General features: G+C 44.2%; 2 protein-coding genes across 11 annotated transcripts in view; one reads left to right on the top strand and one right to left on the bottom strand.

Annotated features, from left to right (window-relative positions):
* Positions 1-6,466: 6,466 nt before the first annotated feature.
* LOC118289722 (zinc-binding protein A33) lies at positions 6,467-9,392 on the bottom strand. Its single transcript, XM_047328860.1, is given in 6 exon segments — positions 6,467-7,246; positions 7,392-7,510; positions 8,117-8,139; positions 8,231-8,402; positions 8,404-8,507; positions 8,675-9,392. Coding segments are annotated over 6 exon segments (1,350 nt in total). The 5' UTR covers positions 9,098-9,392; the 3' UTR covers positions 6,467-6,737.
* Positions 9,393-12,175: 2,783 nt separating this feature from the next.
* eya4 (EYA transcriptional coactivator and phosphatase 4) overlaps positions 12,176-26,502 on the top strand; it is a 46,785-nt gene continuing 32,458 nt past the window's right edge. For 9 of the 10 annotated variants that reach the window (XR_007030094.1, XR_007030095.1, XM_047328690.1 and 6 more), the window contains exons 1-2: positions 12,176-12,261; positions 21,829-21,889. Coding sequence is in view for 8 of the 10 variants with exons in the window: in XM_047328690.1 (XP_047184646.1) it covers positions 12,188-12,261; positions 21,829-21,889 (135 nt within the window). In the remaining 2 variants the exon portion in view is untranslated. Of the gene's footprint in view, positions 12,262-17,651; positions 18,050-21,828; positions 21,890-26,502 lie in introns of those variants that run through there. The other variant, XM_035616665.2, reaches the window with a different exon arrangement.

Raw genomic sequence — 26,502 nt, forward strand, 5'->3', positions numbered from 1 at the left:
GAGAAAGGAAATGATGAGGAGAGAAAAAACTTGAGGCAGGTCAGCCGAAAGAGCATTCCCAGGTGTGACCACAGCATTCCCTCCATGCACTTCAACAAACCACTGTGTGTGTGTGTGTGTGTGTGTGTGTGTGTGTGTGTGTGTGTGTGTGTGTGTGTGTGTGTGTGTGTGTGTGTGTGTGTGTGTGTGTGTGTGTGTGTGTGTGTGTGTGTGTGTGTGTGTGTGTGTGTGTGTGTGGGTCTGAGGTTTGTAGCTCGTAGCCAAACTGGAGCTGAACTTCCATCCCGCGGCCAATAACAACAACCTCCTCCAGCTCGAGCACATCGTGCATACATACACACACAGACTTGGTTAAACACATTTGCGCCGCGAGGGGTGACAAGTGAGGACAAAATGATTTTCAGTCGAACGCACGGTTTTCTCGAAAGCCTTCGGTGAAAACGTCAATTAATCCAGGGCGACAAAATCCCTGTGTCCTTGAAATAACTCTGTCAGGGTGCATTGTTGGAGGGGGAATGTGTGTTTTGGGCTGTGTGGGTGATTGTGTGTGCGTGTGTCAATGACTGTGTGTGAGGCCTTGAAGCTTTCCTGATGGTATGTGAGGACACTAGCTCGGTTTTCACTTTTCTTCCCCCCCCCTCTTGATTCTCTCTCTCCCTTGTTATAAGCTTCACTTTGGAGACGTGCAAAGAAAGAGACGTGGTCTAATATCTGCTGAAAGTGGATGTGCACGTGTGTCTGTGTGTATCATATGAGCGAGTGTGTGGGCATGCGCTTAAATGTATGTGTTTAATTATGTGAATGAGTGAATTTGTTTGCGCGTGCGTGCGTGCGTGCGTGCGTGCGTGCGTGCGTGCGTGCGTGCGTGCGTGCGTGTGTGCGTGTGTGTGTGTGTGTGTAACGTGAGCCCTTTTGTGACAGAGCAGTTGGCAGATAGAGGGGACCGAGTTACTCAAGCTCCCTTGGGGCATCCACATTGTGGAGGGCTGTCTGGGGCACCGCAGTGGTATGTGTAGGTAGGTGTGTGTGTTGCGCGTGTATGTGTGTGTGTGTGTGGACCGAGTGCATGAAAAAGTGAGGAGAAGATGGGAGTAAGATTAAAATTAAGATTACTGAAAACAACAACAGGCCATTAAAACCGAGAGATTGACAAAAAATATGATGACATGAATTCCAGACGGTGTGTGCTACTACCTGTGTACACGTGTACACATTGCAGATGTGAAAAGTAATTCACGTGTTTGTTTCAGTGATATATTTCAAATTTTAAAGACTCATAGACGGTAGCAGTTTGGAGCAGTAACTGTGCTGGATCCAACCAGAGCACCACCTTCCCCAAAATGCTATTCAAAATTCTGTTTGGAGGAACTTCAGCCATTATGAAGAGAGCCAATTCAAACTGCTCACAGAAATGTGGAACGTGTGTTTGCTAACCTCCATGTTCCCGAGCTGCCAAGGTGTTGTTTTCTTTCTTCATTTGGCTGGTTATGAGCCGAAGAAACCAACTTACTTTATTACATACGTTGAATTCCTTGTGAGCATTATGTGAAAATTGCTCCAAGAAAACTGAAACTCAAACCACACCATCTCGGCAAAAGTGTATGTTAAAATAAACTTGATACAACTATAAATAACTTTAAAGCAGCACTTATCATTATTAATAATTTTATTAGAGATCAAATGAATGTCAAAATGTGTAATTTGAAATTCCTTTTTCCTGACTGCAGTTCACCTCAGCTGTATAGAACATTTAAACATCTCTCAGCTCATTGTTTTGGTTTCGCAGGCCGCTGCTTTAACATTTCTGATTCACACCTCTCGTCCCATTTCAAAACAGCGGTGGGCAGCCGAAAAATAGAAGCCCAGATGACAACTGCCATATGCTGTAGCAGCTCCACACAGACGAAAAACAGAGCAAGGGAGTCGCTGCATAGCAAAGCATTTAGCAGCTGAAGAGGCAGATTGGAGTCGGTAACGACCAAAGACAGAGCTAGAAGGAGAGCACATGTTGGACTCATATTTATAAGGTTGCATGAAACATGATTCAAATTTATGTGAGAATAATGACATGTCCTCGATAGCACCACGGTATATCAGTGTTTTTTATAATGCTTCCATGTGGCAAAAAAAAGTAATTCATGTTGCGTGAAGTCTTTTCCTTTAAATTAAAAGGCTTTTTGAATAAATTTCAATACAAATTTTTGTATGTAATAAAAAAAAAGGGTGTACATTTTAGCGGAACTGTTGCTCTTGCGGTGGCGTAGTGGTGACGTAGTGGTGACGTAGTGGTTTGCACTTTCGCCTCACAGCAAGAAGTTTCTGGATTTGAATCCCGGTTCAAAACCAACCAGGGCCTTTCTGTGTGGAGTTTGCATGTTCTCCCCGTGTACGCGTGGGTTCTCTCCGGGTTCTCCGGCTGCCACCCACAGTCCAAAGAGGGGTTATGTAAATAGAAGACTCTAAATTGACCGTAGGTGTGAATGTGAATGGTTGTCCGTCTCTGTATGTGGCCCTGCGATAGGCTGGCGACCTGTCCATGGTGTACCCCGCCTCTCGCTCCTTAAATGGAGACGATGGATGGATGTTGCTCTTGGATGATACTGAGTAGCAGAAGCAGCTGCTGGATGCAGCCTAACAGATGGCACAGGTACAGAACTAACGCACGCACGCATGCACACACACACACACACACACACACACACACACACACACACACACACACACACACACACACACACACACACACACACACACACACACACACACACACACACACACACACACAGGTTCAATTGCCTGATGTGATGCATTACGTATGTGCACCCTACCTATCAGTGGGAGATATGAATGGACAAGGATGAGAGTTAACTGGCTGCTTTACATACCCATTACCTTCTCTCCATCCCCTCTCTCTCTCTGCTGCAGCCTTGTTCTCTCTCGGCCTCCCCTCTCCATGCCAGCTCCATTCAGCCCGAGCTTGTTGTTTGAATGAGAGGAGCGGACCACCCTGGGGAGAAACGGGGGGGAGATCGCATTACCCCCAAAAATGTGGAGGGCCTACAAAAGGGCCAAGAGACATCAGGGTGAGGGAGAGAGGGCGGCGGGGAGAGAGGCAGAAATAGGAGAGCACATGAAAGAGTGCATTAGTGAGGGGGGAGGGAGAGATTGATTGGGATGGAGAGATGAGGGAATGGATAAAGAGAGGTGGAGGTGAGAGAGGGGAGGGTGGGTGGAGCAGGAAGAAACACTTTCTTTTTTCGTAATTAAAGATCCACACTCTTGAATTCAGCATAACATCGGTGGTGGTTCCACCTGCGTCCTCTTGAATGTCTTTCAGTTCGATTCGGACTTCCATCTCTTCCTCTTATAATATGTTTGTTTAAATAATTTACATTTGAAGAAAAAAATTACAGTGCACAGGGTCGTTCTCATCAATAACATTCCCGTTGATTCGGGATACGAATTATTAACACGGTAACTACCCTGTACGACTCGTGAACATAACTGTATATGTGAAACAGAACAGATAATGGAAGAGGGTGATGTATGAGGTAAAGGCCTTCGTCCCATTGGAGTTATTCATTGCAAGTCATGCACATAAGGTCATCGCTTTTCAGTATCACTGAATTCATCTTCTGATCCCTCACAGAGGTAAATCCATCCTTCACTCAGGCTACAGTTTCCAACAGGTGTCCATAGGGGGCGCTGTGAGTCAGGGCTGTGGGATTTACTGTATGTGCAGAGTCCAGCTCTTCCTTTCGCCTTCATTGACATTTAATGATAATTATAACTTGGGTCACACCAGGGGCAGATGCACACACACAGACACACACACACACACACACACACACACACTGCCTGGTTAAAAAACATGAGGACATTAGCGGTAACCTGATGCTGAGTGAGTATTGATCTACTCTCAGGGGGCTTAGTGAGTGAGAGAACACCAGACAGCACTTTATCACAGCACTTGACCGTGTGTGTGTTTCTGTGTGTTTGTGTGTGTGCGTTTGTTAGAGAGAGGAAGAGGGAGCTTTAACAAAATGCTGAGTTATTGTGAAGATAATTTGTCAAAAAACAACTGCAAATCCAGACTCATTGAACACATTTTTAGAATTATAAATTAATCATTTAAAAAAAATAAGCTTCAACCTTGTGTGTTTGGTTTATTTCGCGGGAGCAGATTTCCTTTTCCTTCTTTTCTTTCCTCCTTCCTTTCCTTCATCATCTCTCCCGACATCCCAGTATCCTCCTGTGAGGTCCTGACTGACACGTTCAATCTGCATCCATAACTTTATAAAGACCAGACTGAGTGGTAATCAGGCCTGTATGTGTGTGTGTGTGCGTGCGTGTGTGCGCGTGAGTGCGTGCGTGCGTGTGTCTGTGCGTGTGTGTGTGAGTGTGTGTGAGAGAGAGACAGAGAGAGAGACCAGGAGGGATTTCTTGATTATGATTGCTGAGGACATGTGTTCCTCAAATTCTTCAATGATTGCCTCCAAACGAAACATAAATGCCAAACAAAATAATAAAGAGAGAGAGTGGGAGAGAGAGTGGGAGAGAGAGAGATGACAACATCATACACATGGAGTCCTGTTCCTTGAAGATATCCAGGCCTCAATAACATGAGTAAAAACTGACCAAAGGGACCAGAAAACAAGGAGCAGATGGAAAAACAACCACACAAAAGTGCACACGTGTGTTCCAGTGCATGTGCTCTTGTATCTATACATCACACTATGTACACTGACAGCACTGATATGCCTAAACAAAAAAAATGGCGGGCTCGCACAGTAAGCCGTGCAAAAAAACATTTTTTATTCGTTCTCATAACATTTACGTTTTGCTTGTTTCCTCAATTCTCCAAAATATCTAATCAGCCCCCCGTTGCAAATTGCTCTTTAACACCCCACCACTCACACACGGTCTTTTCCTCAGAAGCCGTGCCAAGTCAAACTACATAGATGCTACTCCAGACAGACCGAGTAAATGTACGTCGTCTGTCTCGAGACCTTCGGGCGATTGGCACATCTCTCCCTTCAATCTGTTTGTCTCCCTTGTTTTCTTTCTCTCTCTAACTTGATATCTGCTACCGTCTTGGCTCCAGTTCAGAGCCGTGTTGTCATTCTCCCCCCGCTTTTGATCACTCTGTCCTGATTCACTCGGTGTCTCACAAGTATGATTTATGGGCCTTTGCTCTCACCAGTGTACAGTAGATGTGCACACACAGTTTGCTCTGCTGAGGCTTTTAGTTCACAAAAGTAAAATCGCTGATGTCCCATTGTGATTGATTGTCTTCGCAGTGCTTTGGGACAAAACTAATTTGCCACACGGTTACAACAGCAACACTCAAAACGCTTTGAAATACCTCAGAAATAATGTGTTTATTTCAGCTGATTGGTAGAAAAATGGCCCTTTCAGTCAAATAACATCTGACGTATTCACCTCGGTGGCTCGCGCTGTTGCTCCGCGGTCAACATCGAGTGATTGATCGTTCGATGGGGCTTTTGGGGAAGCAAGAAAAAGAGTTGGATACCACTGGTTTGCTGCCATTCCTTTGAGATAAAGCAACGGTTTATGCAGAGAAGAATGATGATATGCAGAGAAGTAAATAAATACAACTGGACAGAAGAAGGTTTTTATTCTATAATGTGAAATCAACCAGACCACTGCTCAGTTGCACTCAAGTCTGCACATTCAGGGATCAGATTTAAATTGCAAACTATGCATACTTGTGCAAACTTATACTTAAAAATAATTTGCAGGTCAAGCATCCACATTTTTCATTCAAACTTTCGGCGTGAAAGAAACTCTAGTTCTAACTGTCAAATCTGAAAAATACACTTTGCCTAATTAAATTAAAGCGAGAGTCATCACTCAAAGTGACAGTGTTTTCTCCTCCAGCTCTCTATGCAGACAGGCTTTTGAAGTTTAAATTTTATCTTGGGTAATCTGTGGGGTGAGCAGATGTTGTGTCAGTCAAACCCCTGATCGCCAACCTTCATTAGCCCTGAGAAAGCTGGCCTGAGAAACATGCGTCGTGTAAAACATGCAGAGGAATACAAATTGAACGAGCGACCGTATGAGGGCCTGTGTGTGTCCCCTCCGTTTCCTCTTCTCCCTCAGTGTTTTCCTCTCTCAATCCTCTCCCTCTTTTAATTTGGCCCCTCTGTTTGTTTTTCTTCATTCTTTCATTAGCAGTAAAAACATAGCAGGCATTCCAGCTGTAATACCACTGAGATTCAGAATGTGTGTGGAGGTTCGGACTCATGTGTGAGAGACACACATGCACATGCACACACAGAGAGAGAGAGAGAGGGGGAAAGAGAGAGGTGGTAGGACACTAGAGACATTAGGCATTGCCTCATTATGATTCATCCTTGTGCTATGTGTGAATGTAGGCAGACATGTCAGCCACACTGCATGGGGCATTATGGGAATATTCCCAAATGAAGACATTAAGACTGGCTCAGAGCGGCATGTTGTTTATTTATTACATACATGGAACCAGTTCTCTGTTGGTAGAAAATGGATGAGAGATCACATGTATGCCCCATTCTGACATTTGCTGTTAACGTAAGGCTAAAAGCTTCTGCCTGCAGGATTGTACTGTATGCACTTCGCTGCTGCCACTTTATTGGCTTATTGGAAAATTGAATGAAAAAAGCAGGTGTTTTATAACTGTACATACAATTTCTTGGAGAAAGGGTTGCATCATGTTCTGCAGTGATGCAGAGTGTTTATTTGGGTTGTCTTATCCCCACTGACACTTCAGCTGGAACGATTTTCACAGTCCCATGGAAATATGGAAAAACTGGCTCTGTGAAAGTGTGTTTGATGACGTGTATGAGTCTTTTCCTATCAAGGTCGAAAAAAGTCAGTGTGCCTTGGTCATAATCTAGCTGCACTCTGATTTTTGTGAGTAATAAATCTCTTGTGGAACGTATGGCTTTATCAGTAAGAAGTTCGCACAGCTCTCCTCCAATACCATACAGGTATATGCCCCAGATCAGTGCTGGGGATACATGCTTGGTTGTCGCAGCCACACCAGTGGCCCACACACCAGCCACCTCCACATCCCAGCTGTGTTTCCCAGAGCTAAAGCCGCCATGGCCAAGAACAACGAAGCCCCCTTTTCTCTCTGGGTTCTTAGGAAGCTGCTGAGCCTTCTCACTCTCTGACACACGAGTCAAATTCTCGGATAGAATCAGTTGTGTGCCACTGGAATTTGGGTCCAGAATTACAGGGGCTGGGTGGAAAAATGAAAAGAGATGTTTAAGGGACAGTTTTTAGGGCATTTATTCCTCAATCATTTAATTATTTACCAGTAGAAAACTCACTGTAGATCAAAATGTCGAAATGTGGTGAGCCAGAAACAACAATTCATTGCTTACTGAATTTGATTTTATGCTTCATCTTCTTCCAAACTGTGAACAGCAGGTTTCCTACATGTTTGCCCTCATCGATCAGGGCCTGCGATGGAGTCAGTGGCTCTGACAGGTTGCACTGGGATCTGAAAGAACATCAGGCAGCCAGAGATAACCAGGTAAATATTCTGAAACACAATTTATGGATGGGAATTTTAGTTTGGAGCAATGAACTGATGATAAAACAACAACACAATTGTAGAAAAGGACTCCAAAAGTAATTAAATTAGCTAAATTATCTTATGACAAAGCTAAAATAACAAACCGGTATTCACCAGTGCACAACGCTTTATTTTCCCCTATTTATTTTTTGGGGATTAGCTTATACTTTTAAATGTGCCAATGTGTTTTATATTTGCCAAATCTGTGAATCTACGTGCCGTATTATAGAATTTTGTTTTGTTTTGCAACTTATACGCAAAGTTTTGTTCCTCAGAATATCAAGGAGCTCATATTCGCCTCCCATTAGAGTTCACCCTAATTCTTAAACTTTCAAAGAGTAATAACCTCTTCAATCGCAAAGCTCCATTAAAGACAAAAGGCACGGGGACAGTGGAGGCACAAACTGTATGACAAATACAAGATGTTGCTTGTTACAGCTGTAAATGGACTGTATTTATATAGCGCTTTTCTAAAGCTGTCTAATATAGAGTTTTCTATAAAGTCTCTAATAGACAAAGAAAGCCACTTACCGCTCCGAAGTGGATTTGAAATTCTGTCAAAAGGAGGAAATAAAAAGAGATTTAACATGAATACCTCTAATCTTGTTAGATGTTGAATATGAGAATCAAGTGATCACTTGGTACCAGCATGAATGTGAAGTCCTCAGATTTAAGCTCCCGATGGAGGGTTTTGATCTTGTCTGCGAGCGTAGAGATCTCTGCGTTCAGATTGACGCATTGACGATTGGGGGGAAGAAAATGAAAAAAGATGATGACACTAGTAGGTTGCTGACTGCCTCCATGAGCTCTTATGTATGTAGCGTACCTTGAGGTGGCTGGCCATCTTATTGCCGTTGAGTTTTTGTGTTTGGAAGGATCCCAGCTTGCTCTTCAAATGCATCAGCTCCACCCTGAGTTTGGTCTACAGAGTGAAGGAAAACGCATCACTTTGCATAGAAAAACACTGGACCCGCTTCACAACAAGTGTGTTTGCTATATGTGTAATATTCATATTTGATTTTGCAATTCTTTTGATAACAATGCCAAACCCAAAACCTCCATCGGTGACTTCGAACTGCGCCGGCTCACCCTGTGCTCTTCTGCAGCTTCGTCGATGGGCACGCAGTTGTGCTTCTTGTGCTTCTGCGCATCCCTACAGATCACACAGACGAGCTGCTGGTCGTCCTCGCAGAAGAGCTTGAGCTTCTCGCTGTGCACGCCGCACAGCTGCGTGGCCCCCGACGTGGCCCCCGACGTGGCCCTCTGGCTCCGGTCCTGCCTCAAGGTGTCGGACAGGTCCCTCAGTGCCAAATTACGCGCCGGCGGCTGATGGCGCATGGGGAAGAGCTCCTTGCACACGGGGCACGTCTGCTGGCCGCTCTGTCGCCACCACGCCTGCAGACAGAGCCTGCAGAAGCTGTGGCCACACAGCAGGACGACGGGGTCTTTGAATATGTCACAGCACACGGGGCAGGTGCAAACCTCCTCAGACTGTGACACATTGGAAGCCATTCCGTCGGCTCTGTGGTCCGTTGTTTCCCTGTGCGCACTCGGTGTCAGTGAGCCAGTTTACTTTCGTTTGCACACACTCACTCGTATTTGTTCAGCCAGCGCTGCAGTTTCTCTGGTTTTAGCTCAACTTAGTATCAATAAGCATCCGCGGATCCTCTGTCAACTATATGTATATACATACCATAAGTTACATGCGGCCTAAATGCGTCTTACTTGGTTTTTCTTTGGGAAGCGCATGAACGACAGCTGGCTTCTTTTCACTTCTTCCTGGTTTCTGTGTAAGGGGAGGAGGAGCGTGTGTTCTGTTGTAGCTTCCGTCCTGCCCTGTGGCATGAATAGTTTTTCACATGAGCCAAATAATGAGCAGAGGAAATGTCCCGTTTATCCAATCATCTTCTGTATCTTCTCACTGCTTTTGCACAGAGATCTCAGTGATTTTGTTTTTATTATCTTAAAGCAAACTGGTGGAATTATAAGTATAAACCAAAAGTCCATAGATGCCTTTGTGGTGCTACCAAAATTAAATTGACAAGGACTGTCCAGGTTCAAATCATTTTTACAATGATTCCCTTGTGTGAATATATATCTCTTTTTTTTCCTCTCCGGGGATTCCTCCGAATGAACATCGCTGTTGCAAGTGATGCAGTTTACTGTCATCACCGCAGTTTAAGCTGGCACCTGCCCGTTAGTGTTACCAAGGTGCGATGAGGCCTTCTCTGTTTCAGTACATGCGATAGTCTACAGTATGCAAACACACAGGTGCACACATGCTAAACACCCTGGGAAATGGAACCAGATTATGTCAAAATGTCCCTCAAGCCCTAGTTAACTCCTGTAAGATGTCTCACCAACAGAGTGGATGGCACATGTGCCGAAGTAACATCGAAAATCCAGCAGCAGCAAATGGGCGCAGGCCATGTGTACACCTACTCAAGGATGTAACATCAACTGTTTCAATACGGTAAATCCAAATAAAGATGCCGAATTAAATTAAATTCGTAATCCAAAAAAAACGTGATTGCAGTGGTAGTTGCACATGGGTCATGCATGGGTTCTCCAGTCGTAGAGATTTGGTCACATTTCAACACAAGAACTCTTTAACCCGATGTCATCATTTTCTTCACAGTACTCTCACATCTCTCTCTCTCTGTCTCTCTGTCTCGCTCTATTGCACGTGCGCACTGTGGCGTTGAAGGACACACACAAGCTCCACGCGTCAGATTCCCAGCAGTGAAAATCACGAGCGATTTGCCCCTTGACCGCTGCAGCAATAGCTATCAAAGGCTAACTGTTTTAACATGACAGCACACACCACCATGTGGCCGGCTAACGTCTGGCTCCTTCCCCTTCGTCCCTCATCGCTCTCTCTCTCTCTCTCTCTCTCTCTCTCTCTCTCTCTCTCTCTCTCTGTTTCTTTTTCATCAAGCACATTCAAAGCAAATTCATAATTCGTCAGTGCTGCGCTGTAAAATCCTGGCACCTGTTATTGGTCTCATCTGCAGATTTCACAGATTTGGATACGACTGAATGAATACATTGACAACTTCCAGACATGAGATTTGCCTTCAGAGAGAAAAAGCATTTTGTTGTTTTGCATATTTGCAATTTGTAATTATTTTCCAAGTAATCCTTCATCAGATTTGTGTCTCATGAATATCCAATGTGAAAACCAATATCTAAGTAATTTTTGGCACAAAAAAGCAAGTGGGTAGTTTGAACTATATGTCGCCAAACTTCTGCCTCGGTCGTTTTTGCTTCAGCTTGGTTTGATAGGATTTGTCACCGTACAGTATAAAGATCTCCACCATCAGTATTGGGGTTAGTGACCACACTGACAGTCCATCCATATTTCTCACAGAGGGAACACTCTATAGTGTGCGCTCAGTTACATAACCTCAAGATAATGTCCCTCACAAAGCATATGGACCTTTCCCACTGCCTCTCCGAGGCTGGTGTAATTATTAGGCCCGAGGATGTGTTGCGGGGGTGGATTCTTGCGAGACTGTTCCTATACTTAATATTATGTCTATAACCGTAAAACATTCAATCCACATAAAGCCAAGTGTTCTGGATCTGGCCACAGTAGCCTCCCCAGGGTGGTGCAGTAAAACCGCCCCGAGCAGCTATTAGGTGAAGGGAGCTGGAAGAAATACTGGACAGGGGCTGGGACCAAAGCAGAGCGAGAGCACAGCTGATGGTAAACTAATTTTGTTACCCCCACCCCCTTAAAAAAAAGAAAAGTAAAGCATGCATGCAGTGCATGTTGCATTCAAACACACAGCGTACACTGGGAAAACACACAGTCTGTACTTTATCATGCTCCCACACAAGCGAGGAGTCGCTCAAAGTGGGACAAAATCTCTCTCTTTCTCTCTCGCCATCTTTTCCCTCAGCCGTTCTCACACACACTTGATCACCATCGCACCGAGTAAGACATGTGCTCCATCATTTGCCTTGAGGGATAAAAGACTGGGAAGGAATTCGGTGACACACCGTTGCGCTGCTCTGCAGACTCTCGGAGAGAAGTGCCGTATTTATGTGTATTAACGGCATTCACCCACACAGCTTTCCTGTCTGTGAAACACTATACAAGTCTAAATCTGGACTTGATATTCAATGTACACTATTTCAAATGAGGAGAAGAAGACATTAGTCATGTCCTTTAGATAATATATAGTTCCAATTATGGCTGAAATGAGTTGCATGGTAACACCAGCCATCATTTTGTGAGGGCACTTTTAAATGTTAAATGTTTTCATTTGAGATTGAAGTAGGGTTTCCTGCCACATGGAGGTTGGAAGCACCAGACACTAAAGTCAGTATCTGCTGCTGCACGTTGAAAGTTGACGGCACACAGGAGGCCACACACAATTAAAGTTTTGCAGTAAAAAGCTGAATTAATATTTTATTTTTACTGTGTTTTAATTTTCCACCGTTTTTACTGTCTCTTTATGTGACTGGACGCTCATGAAAGAAAAGGAGAAAAGAAGATGTAAACGGAGCGTAAGCTCCTTTGCAGTACATTACAGGAATTTACAATGTGTTAAATGTTTCCTTTGTTCCTCCCTGTGGCAGGTCTCTCCGCCAATTATGGAAGGCAGCGGCCCTGCGATGATCTCATTAACCCCCACCCCTCCCGCTCCGTCACACTCATCCAACATCATGTAAGTGTGGAGGTATTCGACTGATAGATTGATTGACTCTTCAAGCAGTAAGTAGCCATTCAGCTCCATTTTATGGTGCTCATCCTTACACTTGCATCTGTGTCGTGCTGACTCTTGCACCAACATCTTCATATCATTTTAATTTTCTTTCAATATTTTGGTCAAATCTGAAACCCGGCTGTGGCACTTTGCCAAGGTCTAAATTGCCAGCAGTTTTTTCACCCCGTGTACTCGACCCCTGAAATAAACCCCATGCACCATTCCATTTAGAAAACCAATTTAGGATGGAGGGTGGGGGCAGGAAAGGGAGAGGAGGTATAGGTTAGCTGTAGTAATAATCATAAATCACCTCTGAAATGCTGCCATGTCACATGCCAGACTGCGCCACTAATGACCGGGCCCATCTTTCACCGGGTATTTTTATCTGTGTGCCCTGACACTCGACTTCTGGAAGCGTCCTCTCGTTTTACTTCGTCAGCACCTCAGCCCGGCCTGAGCACAAGTTCCTCACATATCTATAAATACCAGCCAGCTAAATGGCATTTTCTCTCACCCACCCCCATGCTTGGCAAGAACCAGGAGCTCTGTGACTTGGCAAAGGGACCTGCAGTCCTACACCACTAAACATCTTGGGGCTTAGCCCCCGCCGAGCATCACCCTCCGGAGAACAGCTGGCCAAAAAAATAGATCCATCTGCCACTGCCTTCAAATTCTAAAGTGGTCTCGGTGTAATTAAACAAGTACAAACTGGTTTTCAAAAGATTTAGTAAAAAGTAATAAACATTAGCGATCTGTTCGAAAAACACCTGCTGGATAAAGTTTTTACAGTAGACGTGTAGTTAAGGCATCCACATATGCCAGAGCTTGTCGACTCATGTAAATATGCACAGACACGCACGCACGCATGCACAGACACACGCACACACACACCTGTACATGCTTCCTTTGTGCAAAATGTTCTGCCAAGTTTTTTAAGCTCGCTGACATGTGGCACCAGAAACTGCAGGTCAGCAACAGCTTCCTGCTATTTCGGGTTCTGTCAAAGCTTGAGGTTTTAATTTATTCCGCCAGAATGTGTCGATCACCGTGCAGCAGCAGGGCTCAGGCCGGAATCTGCTGTAGGAAGGAGAAGGAGGCAGGCGCCGCGAGTTAGGCCTCACTCTTGATCTGCTGAAGACTGAATATTATCCGGAACTTTTCCGGGGATGTATGTGAGAAGGCCCCTAGTAAAATTTCAGTGAAATGTCCAAGTTAGTGTGAGAATACAGCTGGAAAATTGCAGCGAGTGGGCGTGTTGATAACATGCCTCCTCCTGCATGCCTCAGACAGATGCAACACAATGTTCCCGGAAATGTTCCTGTTGGTGTGACCCCTACGGTCTCCAGCTGCGTTCTTCATATGTGAAATGCAAACTCCGCAAAAGGTCCAGAGCCAGTTTCACGGACATTTTCCAGAGTTTCTGTCTGAACACAGCTTTAGGGGAAGGATTGATTTATTAATCCAATATTAATATCATATCTTTTAACCCTTCCTGCCCATGCCAACACGCCGTCAAATGACACAAAATGGCAAAAGCCGTGTAAGTTATGTGTTTTTGGTCAGATCACTTTCTAAAAGTGGGTTGTCTGGACTCAAAAGCAAGATTTTTAATGAGGTGGTAAGCGAGAGGGGATCATGTTCTTAAATCTGTATTAGCGACACCGCCCCGTTGGACGGGGCACCTGTGTGGAGCGAGGTGTATTCCATGTCATGATGTCCTCCAAGGAAAGAAATGACCAGTGAAGTTTCATGTGTTTAAGACCAACAGTAGAGCAAAGGGCCAGATTGATAAATCTTTTTATAATAACTTGGATTTCTTCACAAACGGTTTACACATGCGTATATCTGTCCAAACATACCCAAGTGCCAAAAGGTTACAAGAAGTAAGACATTCATTGCATAGGGTCATGGACAGGGTCTTCAGAGTTAAAGGGACTGAAGTGTGTGGAGAACTTGGCATTTCAAAATTTAGAGCTAAATGAGAAATGTATTCACATTTGAAAACACTGTGGGGTTTTTAAGACCAATCTGCAGTGATCCAAACCTCTGGAGCGCATCTGTTAATGTGGACATGTTGTCAGTCAGAGTACATTGTGTTCCAAGATGGACTTCATATTAAAACTCGCTCTCAACCCAGTGACTACATGGGACGATGAGCATCCAATGAGCATTTTACCTGAGTGGATTGATAAAGGGATTTAGTCATGGGCGTTTCAACAGGGTAGGCAAAGCAGGCAATTGAGAGCTTCGCTATTTCAACCTTCGTCAGTAGACTAGCTTCTGCTTGCATGCGGGTTCTGTTTGGTTTCATGTATGGCCCCCCAGGTCCCTTTTGCCGTGGGCCCCCAAAGTCCCTTGACACGCCCCTGGATTTAGCGCAATGCTCACGGTATAGAGAGACTTTCATTCTCTCTCTTTTAGCACCAGGCTACTGTTTGCCGAGTCAGTGCCTGCTCACAGGCCAGGCCAAGGGGTTTGAATTTGACCCTCCCAATGCGGCGCCAAAACACACATACATCAGTCATCGTGTAATGTCATGCCCACTGTGCGCGGCGTCATATGACTTTGCAGTGCTTATACTGTACGGTTACATGGAATAAATTAAGGCTCCGGTGGAAAGCAGTGTCACCACGCAGAGGGGGGAGACCATGCAGGGCTACTACCCAGTGTGTTGGTCGACAGTCACAGTTTAATGAACTGTTGCAGAATTGTATAACTTTCCGTTGTGATTGCTACGCTCTGGAATGCGACACTGGAAATCGCGCCATATAATTCGAAACACAAAACAAATATTTATCTTCAATTGAATATATCATTTTAGTTGTTAATGTTTGGGTATAGTGTGGTCATTTCCATTTGAAATAAGTACCTTGGTTTAACCAAAAGAATATCAGATTTACTTTCACTATTTTCATGGATTCCCACAAATGTTGTGTCCATACAAAACCCGAAGTCACGAATATTCGACTTCCAATATGGTGGGAGGCCAGATTGGGATCACGTCCTTGTTGGTGCACTCCTTTGTGAAACATTGCACTTGAACACAAGACCGTTTCCACCCGACAGTCAACTACTTTTCTTTTTGAAAGCGCGACCACAATCAATCCCGAACCTCAACCACGGATTTATTGTTGTAACTACGATGACGAAGCTCCACTCACTTTAACAAAGTGTGTCATTTCAACCCAAACCACAATGTTTCCCTAACCTTAACAGAGATAATTATTTCCACCAAAGTAGGATCTTTCCCTGATCGCAACCAAGTCGTTTCACAGCGTTGCCACTTCGTTAAATTGATTTATTTTTCAACAGTGATTCGCAGTGGTTTGGACAGGCTCACACACATGATGTATGGAGGTGTTACTTTAAAAATGTGTGTGTCTTTGGAGAGGGCACAGACAAACAACATATTTTGTGCAGTAGATTCATTTTCAGGAGATCCTCACCAAACCTCGGCTCCAACCACACTCGAATTTGCTTGCTCCCCATAACTGACACTGGAAAGGTATTAACCCAAAGTTGAGTCTTTTTCAGCCATCAGTGTGTTTGGGTCACATCGCTAATACCAAACCCATGTTTCCCTGTGGCCTGCAGCCGGGATCAGCTCCAGATACCAATGAAACAGACAAATGGAAAAGGAAAATGAAGGGACCCGAAAGATGAAAAGGATTAAAGGAGTCAGGGTAAACACTGCAACGAAAAGGAAGAAAATGAATATGTCAGCATCCTTTTCTCTCTGCCCCCTCTGTTTTTATTTTCCTCCGCTCGTACATGAGTGACTTTCCCTTTCTCTCTGGTCCTGCCAGCCGATGCCACAAAGAACATCTTTTCTTTTTTTTTTGATTCGGTTTGTGTACAGCGGACGATGCCAGGGAAACTTTGGCTCTTTTCATTCCCAACAATATTACCAAAAAGCCTTTTGAATCCCATAAACAAATAAATTGCATTTATGTCAATGAGACAGACAGAGAAAGTGGGGGATGCATTTGTGTGTGTGTGTGTGTGTGTGTGTGTGTGTGTGTGTGTGTGTGTGTGTGTGTGTGTGTGTGTGTGTGTGTGTGTGTGTGTGTGTGTGTGTGTGTGTGTGTGTGTGTGTGTGTGTGTGTGTGTGTGTGTGTGTGTGTGTGTGTGTGTGTGTGTGTGTGTGTGTGTGTGTGTGTGTCTGTGTGTCTGTGTGTGTGTGTGTCTGTCAGCCGGATCTCTAGAGCAACAATCAGGGATCAGTCAGACAGGCTGCTGACATCATCATCCTAAATAAATGACAGCATGGTTAAAGAGCGCTGGTCCGAGGCCAGCGGGATCCAACAGTCACGGGATCCATAAGCCATAACAAACATTCAATTTTTCAAATAAACTACTCTCCAGGGCCAAACCTGTCATCTTTTTTTTTATGGGGGGGGGGGGGGGTACACAGAGGAGCAGCGATGTCTGATTTTACTCCCACAAGATTTATTTATATCTGGTTCGTACACTCAGCTTGTTTTCTGGCTTGCCTTCGCGTAATTGTTCTAAATTTCTTCTGTCTATAACTGTACACCGATAAACGAGCGCCATGTTCTCCTTCTGTCTGTCTGTACGTGTGCCTATAATGTCTGCTCTTATACGTCCTTCATATTTTATATACAGTACCTCTCAAATGTCTCTCTCAAATGTCTCTCTCTCATATTTGAACTCATAATAAGCTGTTGTAGCTGGTGAAATATATTTTATTTGAGATGATGTACACTAAACATGAAACTTTTCATTTTCTCCTTTTGAGTTGTTAATTTTATATTGTCTTATTTAATACTTATTGCAGTTTTAGGCGGGGAAAAAAAGTTGACTGGATTAAATGAAATGAATGCATTTTTAGTAGCATTGTCAAATACATATAGGGAAAAAAAGTATTTAGTGACATTTAACGTATGGCGGCTGAGGGGGATTTTGGACCCCTGACATCAGTATATCAGTATAAAGTCCTGGCTACGGCCCTGGTGCGTTGTGCCTCTTCACTCACAGATAACCCACAGGCCTTAGTGTAAACTTAGTCCTTCATTAAAACTCTGCCACTTCTAAGAAAACAAAAGTCCCGATACTATATAAATGAATATATTTATTGACTCATCTGTTTATTTATTTATTAATCCCTTGCCATGTGGGTGAGCTGAAGTAGGGGTAGATAGATAGATAGATAGATAGATAGATAGATAGATAGATGGATGGATAGATAGATGGATAGATAGATAGATAAAACTGTGTGCACGTTATTTGGGCAAACTATATTACCCCCCTCATCCTTTTGACACTTGCCCAATAGCGTCCGCATGGCAGCTGGGCGCATGCGCAGGCGACACGCTCTTCAGTAATGAAGTTGCGACTAATGCCTCTGAGCAGCCTGGTGCGCGAACTTGGACGCGGACTGATAACAATGGTGTTGTCCCCGCGAAGCTGAGCGCTCCGTCCACCGAGGGCGAGTTCGGGGACGTGCGCTCGAGTCTGTGGAAGAAAGAAAAAAAAAAAAAAGAAAGAAAAGAAGAGTTTAGTCGCGTCTTGACCAACTCCTCCGGCGCCGTGCGCGTGTTTCCTCTCCTTCCGTCCGGGTCTCGCTGGGTCATCGGCAGCGGCGCAGCCCGCGGTGCTCCTCGGTCCGGTCAGTGGCAGCCCGCAGACAGCAGGGAGAGCTGTGCGTCGACCGGGAGGGCTTCCAACAAGTGGAGGGGGATCTGGGAGGCGATTTCTTCTGGCTGGGACGAAACCAATTTTATAGCGGGTATGGTCCAATTTTTTAATTTTTTTTTTAATTATTATTATTCATTTTCCATGTTCAGACGGTCACCGATCTGTGGGTTTTACTCTCGGGGGCTTGAAGCCTGGGGTTTGATATAACTCGATAGCTGACGAAGTTGTTGAGTTTTGATTCATTCAGCATTTTAAAAGGAATTTTAAATTATTAGGAGTTAAATTATTATTAGTATTTAAATAGCGTCTTGGATTAAAAGCACATACAAGGTCCCAACAACGAATTATACAACAGTTAAACTTTCTAATGACATGGTGAATTTCTTTAGGCGACTTGTTGTTGTCAGGCAGTTGCATATAATAAATCAAGGGAGATGATATTTAAAAGTGGTCATTTCGGGATGGAGTCCAAACGTCATCCTCGTCCCACCTGACGGGATTTCATCCAACTATTGATATTCAGATAATGCCTTTTTTTAATATTTAAAGTAAACTAATATGAATTTAATCAACCCCCATCCTGGTAAGACTGGTGTTACATGAAGCTTTTTATTATTAAAAAAATAAAATCATAATGGCTTGAGGGAAATGAAATGTGCTTTAATCTGATAACCGTCTGCCATGTGAGTCTCTGACAGACATGCAGGTCAGTGTCACTGCCGCGTGTTTTCGTCCGGATTACGTCAGTGGACTGATGGAGGACTCGATGTCCATCCCCGCACCGAGTGTCCACGCGGGGTTTTTCTTCTTCTTCTTCTTCTTCTTCTTTTCCTCCATCTCTTCCCACGTGGAGTTTGTGTTTGTATGTGATATGTAGGAAATAGGAATCTTATACCCCGGCCGGCTCCCGGGGCTTGATTTGCCTCCGGCTATTGGCCTGCCCCTAACAACATGACAAGTTACGCGTCGACTCAAAATCTGATAGGGCCTAGTGCGCAGTGATCCACCCAGATTAGATTTCACATTAAGGACTCGTACTTAATCAACGCGCAGGGGAGAGGGACGGGATGTGGTTTATAGGGATTTTGGCAAAAAAAAGAAGAAAAAAAAGAGATAAAACCCTATAGAGGCTGAAAATAAATGATCAGGCTATCCGGCCTTTTTTAATTTATTTGAACTGAATTGAATTTTTTGCGATTAAGAAAAAAAGTCCAAACAAGGAAGTGCATTTATATTTGCACTAAATTGTATGAAAAATATTACTGGGGAGGAAATAGTTGAACATAATATAGGTTTTATGAGGTATTAATAAGATCCCTTTACGACATTGATTTCTCATTTTATATTTGTTTCTTTTATTTGTCGATTATGAGCTGAATGATCTGAAACACAGCTTTTAGTAAATACAATTATACAAGACTTGAAAAAAGTTCTGTTGCAAAACGTGGAGCATTAACAAAATTTGAATTTATTATTGTGGGCAAATAATAAGAAAAAGCTCCTATCATCCTTACACAGTTGCTCTTAAATCACATTCGCCTGTATGTCTGTTTTTTATAGTTGTTGCTGAAATGTTTTTATGGTTGGCGAACACAGTGTTCCACATTGGACATTTCTAATTTTCTTTTTCTTTTTTAAACTCTTTTCATGACAGCACAGTTGATAAACGGTGTCGCTGCTGAAAATAGTAAACCAGGTCCAGTGAAACCCAGAGTCACGTGTAAGACAGGAGAAGCGTGGCAGCATCAGTGAGGACGTTTGGGAAGATTATTCCTTATAACGTGACATTAAAAAAACCCAAAAAATCGATTGCACAGTCAATAAAGCTTTGAGTCGAAAATGTAACATGTGACTGTTCGCTACGCCCTGTTCCGGCCAGCAGCAGTCTGCGGGTCGTTCCAACGTGCTCCTCTCTTTGTGCGTTTTAACAGCGTGAAATTTACCGCAGTGTGTTCGGTCCGCTCATGTGTTTGTGAAGTCGCCGTCAATAGCCGTGGTGAGAAATACAAGTCTCTCTGCTGGGACGCAGAAGGAAATGTCAGGCGTTATTGATTCCCTGTGCAGTGTCAGGTGACTTGCAGGGGATGGTTGTAGGGCCCTGCGAGGCAGCCATGTGCAGCGGGACACCACGCAGAATATAGGTGGGACCACCGGTGGGTTGTCACACACAATTTGATTAAACTCTAAAAGCAGATATAAGTGAGTGTATATTTATATTTTTTATTTTATTTTTTATTTCTTTACAGACCTACTTTAATCCCCAAAACCATTGTAAGTGTCATGTTAAAATTCAGCTTGTAAGTTAACCACTTTAAAAAAAATTTGTTGGGTATAGTTAAGGGTGTGCTCATGCTTCACTGCATCCCCGCTACAGAAGAATAAGGCGAGAGAGTGAAAGGCAACCAGGGCTGATTCTGCCCTCCACAAAGGTGAGAGGGGGGGAGAGAGGGAGAGAGAGGGAGGGAGGGAGAGAGAGGGAGGGAGGGGTGGAGGGAGGTCAGGGAGGCTTGGGCACAAATCAATTCACCTGAGAGACGCATTATTGTCTTCGGTTTCAGGCGAGGAGGAGCTGAACGCTATGAAAAATTAAAAGGATGCCAGTGAGTTTAAAGGATCGAGCCAGAGAACTCCACCGCGTGCATTCACACACACACACACACACACACACACACACACACACACACACACACACACACACACACACACACACACACACACTCAAATTCAAATTCATCAACATTTGTAGAACATCGGTAAACTGTTCTTTTGTCCCTTATTTTGTGTAAATGCATTACGCACATTGACATGTGATATATTTACTATGTCCCTTTTCACTTGACCACACTCTATGGCATCGAGCCCCGGTCACACTGTGCAGAGAGCACATCGCTTGCAGCTCCTTCTTAATCCCTCAAAGTGCAGGTGCAGGAAGAAGAAAAAACACATACATACTTAAGCTGAGGTGAAACTAGATCAAATGCAGAAAAATGTGGTTTTCGTGGGTGAAACGGTTCAGTGCCGCTCTTACCACACTTGGTGGGAACCACAGATCTAATGACAGGGGAAGGTCTTTTTGTGTTTTTCATGTGAGTGCGTGTCTTTGCAGCCCACTCTTTTGTTCGACTGTCAAGGCTCGCTGGCGGCCTTTGCACGATAAAGCCGAGAGGAGCCATTTTGTGCTGTTCGGTGACGGGGTGACGGCATTGCTCTCCGTTGTTTTTCAGATGGCCTCTTGTTGCGACGTCACAATGTAATTTCTGTCTTCATTTCTTTTTTTTCTTTATCGGATCGCAACATCTTATCTCATGTAAGCCGAACACAATCACCGCATGGCCTCAGACTCCCGCACAAACCTGTCTCTTGTCTAGTATTAATAGGGTCACTCGCTGTCTTCGTACACTAGCCAGCCACTGTGTCTGTGGTCCTGAGCCAGCCAAGCAGCCGTATCATTGACACTTCTCCATTTTCATTGTTGATATTTACTTCTGGAATTATCTCTCCACTTCACCCTCGGCTGAAGATGATATGCTGAAGTCAACGCTGCTGCTTCCCTCCTTCAGGCTCCTGTTGCTCACACATAAACACACTGACAGACGGCCTAACCCACAGATGCTCAGAGACGTAAAAAAATAAAAATTAATGAATACAGTATGATGCATGGTTTTTCGTCCGAAAATAAGTTTTTGAATTTGGCAGTCAGACCCCCGAGGTTGTGTTTAAAATGTTCTTTTCACCAACATCTCGGGTGAAAAGAAAGTGATCATAGACCTGTGCACGAGTGAATAAAACGTTTTTCATTTTTTTATTTTTTCAATTTCTATCCATTGACCCACATTTAATTTTCTTTCCTTTCTTTTTTTGCCCCTCAAGAGTGCGGTGGATCACAACCAAAGAAGCCATGGAGGCCTCACAGGACCTCAACGAACAGATGGTGAGTTAAAGGCTACTGTATGCATCTGAGTGTGGGTGGGTGGGTGTACATTGTATTGGCCACACAAGTCGAAGGTATGGGTGCAATGGAGGGATGTGCGTGTGCGTGTGCGTGTGTGTGTGTGTGTGTGTGTGTGTGTGTGTGTGTGTGTGTGTGTGTGTGTGTGTGTGTGTGTGTGTGTGTGTGTGTGTGTGTGTGTGTGTGTGTGTGTGTGTGTGTGTGTGTGTGTGTGTGTGTGTGTGTGTGTGTGTGTGTGTGTGTACTAATACACAGCAGATGTGGTTCAGTGAGGCTACAGTAACCATATGGCAGCAGTCAGAGTGAATGAGACGTGGACACGGACGTCAATTTAGGATCCCTGAGTGTGTGGGTGTGCGCGCAAAGTGTGTGTGTGAGCATAGGTGTGCATGTTATTCAGGTGAATTCAAATTCAATTGCATTAATGATTAACCATATCAAAAAAGTTGGACTTATTTTGTGTCACTCCCATATATTTTAGACCTCAATCACACACTGAGGCATGCATACACACACACACACACACACACACACACACACACACACACACACACACACACACACACACACACACACACACACACACACCCACAGCCGGAGGGTTTGTTAGTGTCCCAGCTCAGCAGGCCGTCCCTGTGTCACATCAGCACATCGTCCCAGTTCTGCTTGTTTAAAGATCAGGCCGTATTGTTGGGAAAATGATTTTGGCGGCGAGCGAAGTCCACTCGCATTTCAAAGTCGTTAGTCAGCCACCAGAACAGGTGTAATTTCATCTCCTCCTCCTCCTCCTCCATCAAGCCTCTCTCTCTCTCTCTCTCTCTCCCTCTCTCTCTCCCTCTCTCTCTGACCTGCCAGCCTCAACAGTAATAATAGCACAAAGTGGGACAGAGCCCACGAACTATGTTGTTTTTCTCCCACTTTTTGTGTCGCTCCGTCGCCCAGGGTCAGATTACGAGCTGCCCCCCGTCGGGGAACTGTCACTCACACAAACTGTACTGTGCGTGAACACAGCGACACAAACACACGGCGGATTATTAAGAAAGAAAGAAAGATGAAGAGAGGAGCATCCATCTTGTCCTGCTGCCATCTAAAGATCAAATATTGATGTCCATATTCCACAATTACTTCACCTGCTTTAAATAGGGCAGTGATATCATTTATAATGTGAATTTGAGCTGCTGCTCCAAGACATTGATTAATTGTTCAGGTTGGAAATGAGACCTCAGAGCAAGGGCAGATTTTAATCACACAGTAACCACACAGACCTGGAAGCTTACAAAGCGGAGATTTGCGACTTCTGCAAATGTTGGTTATTCACCCTTTGATAATCAATTAAATGCATTTGATTAGTTGTTGTGGATTAATAAGAATCAGTATCTGGTATCAATGATCTGAGGGAATTTGGGGTTAACAGTGGGTTGATTATACAACCCTCAGTTTCCAGTTACATAGATGCACTGAGTTAAAATGAACATCAAATACAAGAGCCCCAGAATAAATCCACCAATATATCGCAACCTGGTGACGGTTTGGATTTTTTAAAGTCATTCTAAAAATGTTCTATCGCACTGTAAACTAAATTATGTTTCCAGTATTTAGGGTTAGAGTTAGCCCTCAATAACAACACTGGGGAGGACATACTTATATGTATATTGATACCGGGCAGGGAGACACAGTGTATGAAAAAATATAATCAATAAAGTAAGAATTGGTTGCCGACATGTTAAGGCGGCAACTAACAATTGTTGCAATTATTGATTTCATCTTCCAGTCCAAAAAGTGAAACATGCCTAAGCCCAAATTGACACATTGAAATGTCTTGTTCAGAACCCAAACATATTTAGTTTCATAGTATAGGAGTTGAAAACAATCTAGAAAATGAAAAACCAATTAAAATTTGGCATTTCTGCTCATAAAATGATTTAAACTGAAAATTAAACTCTTATCGGAATAGTTGACCGGTAATTTTCTGTGGAGCCTCTGCAGCCTGTATGCTTACTATATAAAAGATGATATTCATGTCAGGATATCAATATTTGTACATGGTTTATATTTCTTTCTGCTCAGTTCCAAGGTTTGTACTTTTTGTCCTACCTTTTTTTAACTTAACCTCAAATTCTAAGTACAAATGCCTGCTGTCACATTTACCTGCAACTGAAAATGAAGGTTCTATTTTGTTAATTGATTCAACAGTTATAATTAATTCCCTTTGAATTCCTTCCTCTCGTTTTAATATTTAAACTGAAAGTGGTTAATTATTTTTCTCGCACTGCTTCATTGAAACAGGCGTGTCTCGAGTCACTAAGACAACAGTGTGGACGTCGCGCACAAAGTTTCAGGGAGTTGTCTGTTGACACCTGATACCCCCACCCCTCCCCTCTGCCCTTTATAGTCAACCCTGTCCCTTACTTCCTCCACCCCGCCCTTTTCCCACCCCATCTATCGCACATCATCTGGGTTATGGTCAGGCGTCCCCTCTGGCTGCCTGCTTGCCGAAGGCCAGCCTGCCGTCTGGGGTCCTCGGGGAGCGCTGGAAGGAGCCCAGGGCAGGGCCAACAGTGGTTAACCCTGTAATGCTACTTTTAGCCTCTTTAAGTGTCTCACTCCACCTGTTGTCACATACTTGTTCAGCGTTGGAGAAAAAGTGATAACTGTTTTTGTTGGCGTCGTTGTGTTCGAGGGATGCTCTGTGAGGTGGCGACGAGGCGACAGGAGTGATTCTGTTCCAATCAAATGTGTTATCGTTCATTTATCAAAATGCATTGAGTCATATATGCGACTCCTCGAGTTGTCACATAGGAATACACACAAGCTCCACACACAGTCCCTCAATGGCTCTGGAGCCGACAGAGCCCTGATTGAGGTCTCCAGCCTTTTGGCTAGTGGAGGGAGCAGTGAATGATGGGGGGACGGCGGTGTTTGTTGACCCCTGGGAGCCTTGCAGAATTCAAAGGTATGACCACCAGAAGAAAAAAGTGAGAGAGATGAAGGAGGGAGGGGGGTGGGGGTGGGGGGGCCGGGTGATGAAAAAATAGGGGGGGAGGCCTTTTTCCTCTGGTGCGCTGGGAGAGGCCCTGAGTATGGCAGCTGTCCCAGTCTGTGTGTGTGTACATGTGTGTGCATGTGTGTGCATGTGTGTGACAGAGAGAGAGAGAGAGAGAGCGTTGGAGGAGGAAAGGGGTCAGGTTGCACCCCTCTTTCACCCCTACAACCCCATACAGACACATTCACACAAAGTTACATGCAGCAGCAGTAGCTAAATGCGAGCACGGCCCAACCCTGATTGCCAAGATTGCATTGGCGTCATAGACAGTCTGCCCGGCGACAAGGCATGTGGACAGATCACAGGAGTGCAGAGTGTAACAGCTACCCACTGGCATCCCTCTAGTAGGCTGGCATCCTCGTGGTGGCACCGAGGTGCACTTCAATTTCAGCTTAGTGTACAGTGATTCTTGTAAGATTTATGTTTAGCTGACAGCTGAGTGTCGCTGAGAGAGAGAGAGAGAGAGAGAGAGCGTCTGACGTGCAGACTCCCGGTCACCTCCGTCTGAGCTGAGGGGGGAAAATATTTGTGACGCTTAATGTTTTCGTCAAATCAATGGCACTATTCTCGATCAGATTATCATTACTCTGCTAAAGAAGACATCACAGAGAAGCAGACATGGGGGGAAAAAATGAAGCAAAATGTAGGGTTTTTTAAAAAGCGCTGATTCCCAAACAACCCCCCCCCCACCTTGTTTTTACATAGTACTTAGAGAGGCATAAGCTTCACGGACAGCTGTTCACACAAATCTCACACTGTTTATACTGTATGTCCGGAACTTATTAACCGTATCTGTCATAATTGATCACTGGGATCCCAAAACTAAAATCACTGAAATGGAGTTGTTTTTGAGGAAAGCCGAAATGAGGTCGGAGTCGGTGTGGGGCAGAACGCTTCAGTAAACCTTACCCAGTCACTCATCTCTTGCATTTGATGTGGATTGCCCAGTTAGAAGAGAATGTCAATATAACTATCTCAGTGGTAACAACACGGTACAACAACCAGTTTCCCCATGCTTCTGCTCCTAATGTTAAGCTAAGCTAACCAGCTCCGTATCACATTTGGAAGAAAAAAACGTGGTATCAACTTTCTCATCATTGAGACAGTGAAAAAAATCCCCAAAATTAAAATGAATAGATATAAGTTATAGATCCACCCACATAGTGAACTGGCGATTTTTCTTATTTTTAAAAACTATGCTGAGTTTTATGACACAGCCCAAGTGAATACCATGGGATGAATAAAATAAAAATCCCACTTCCATGAAAAGCCATTGTTTTGACATTACTTTTATTCAAGGTGTATGAAACAACCTAAACATCTGTCTTTCACCAAGAAACTATTCAGTTCTTGCCTCGATTCAGATAATTTATAACTCATACGTAAGGGAGCTGAGTGAGAGTCTGGCCGGCCTGGGAAAAGCCATCTAGGTGTGAGGTCAGCGGGTCACAGACGGACCTGTGAGCCGATCACAGTCTGACGGAGTCAAAACCCCCAAACAGACTGGAGAATCCATCTAGAACCCCAGAGCAACCGGCGTGGGCTTTCTAGA

The sequence above is a fragment of the Scophthalmus maximus genome, chromosome 18, assembly GCF_022379125.1.
Source record: "Scophthalmus maximus strain ysfricsl-2021 chromosome 18, ASM2237912v1, whole genome shotgun sequence".
Lineage (NCBI taxonomy): Eukaryota > Metazoa > Chordata > Actinopteri > Pleuronectiformes > Scophthalmidae > Scophthalmus > Scophthalmus maximus.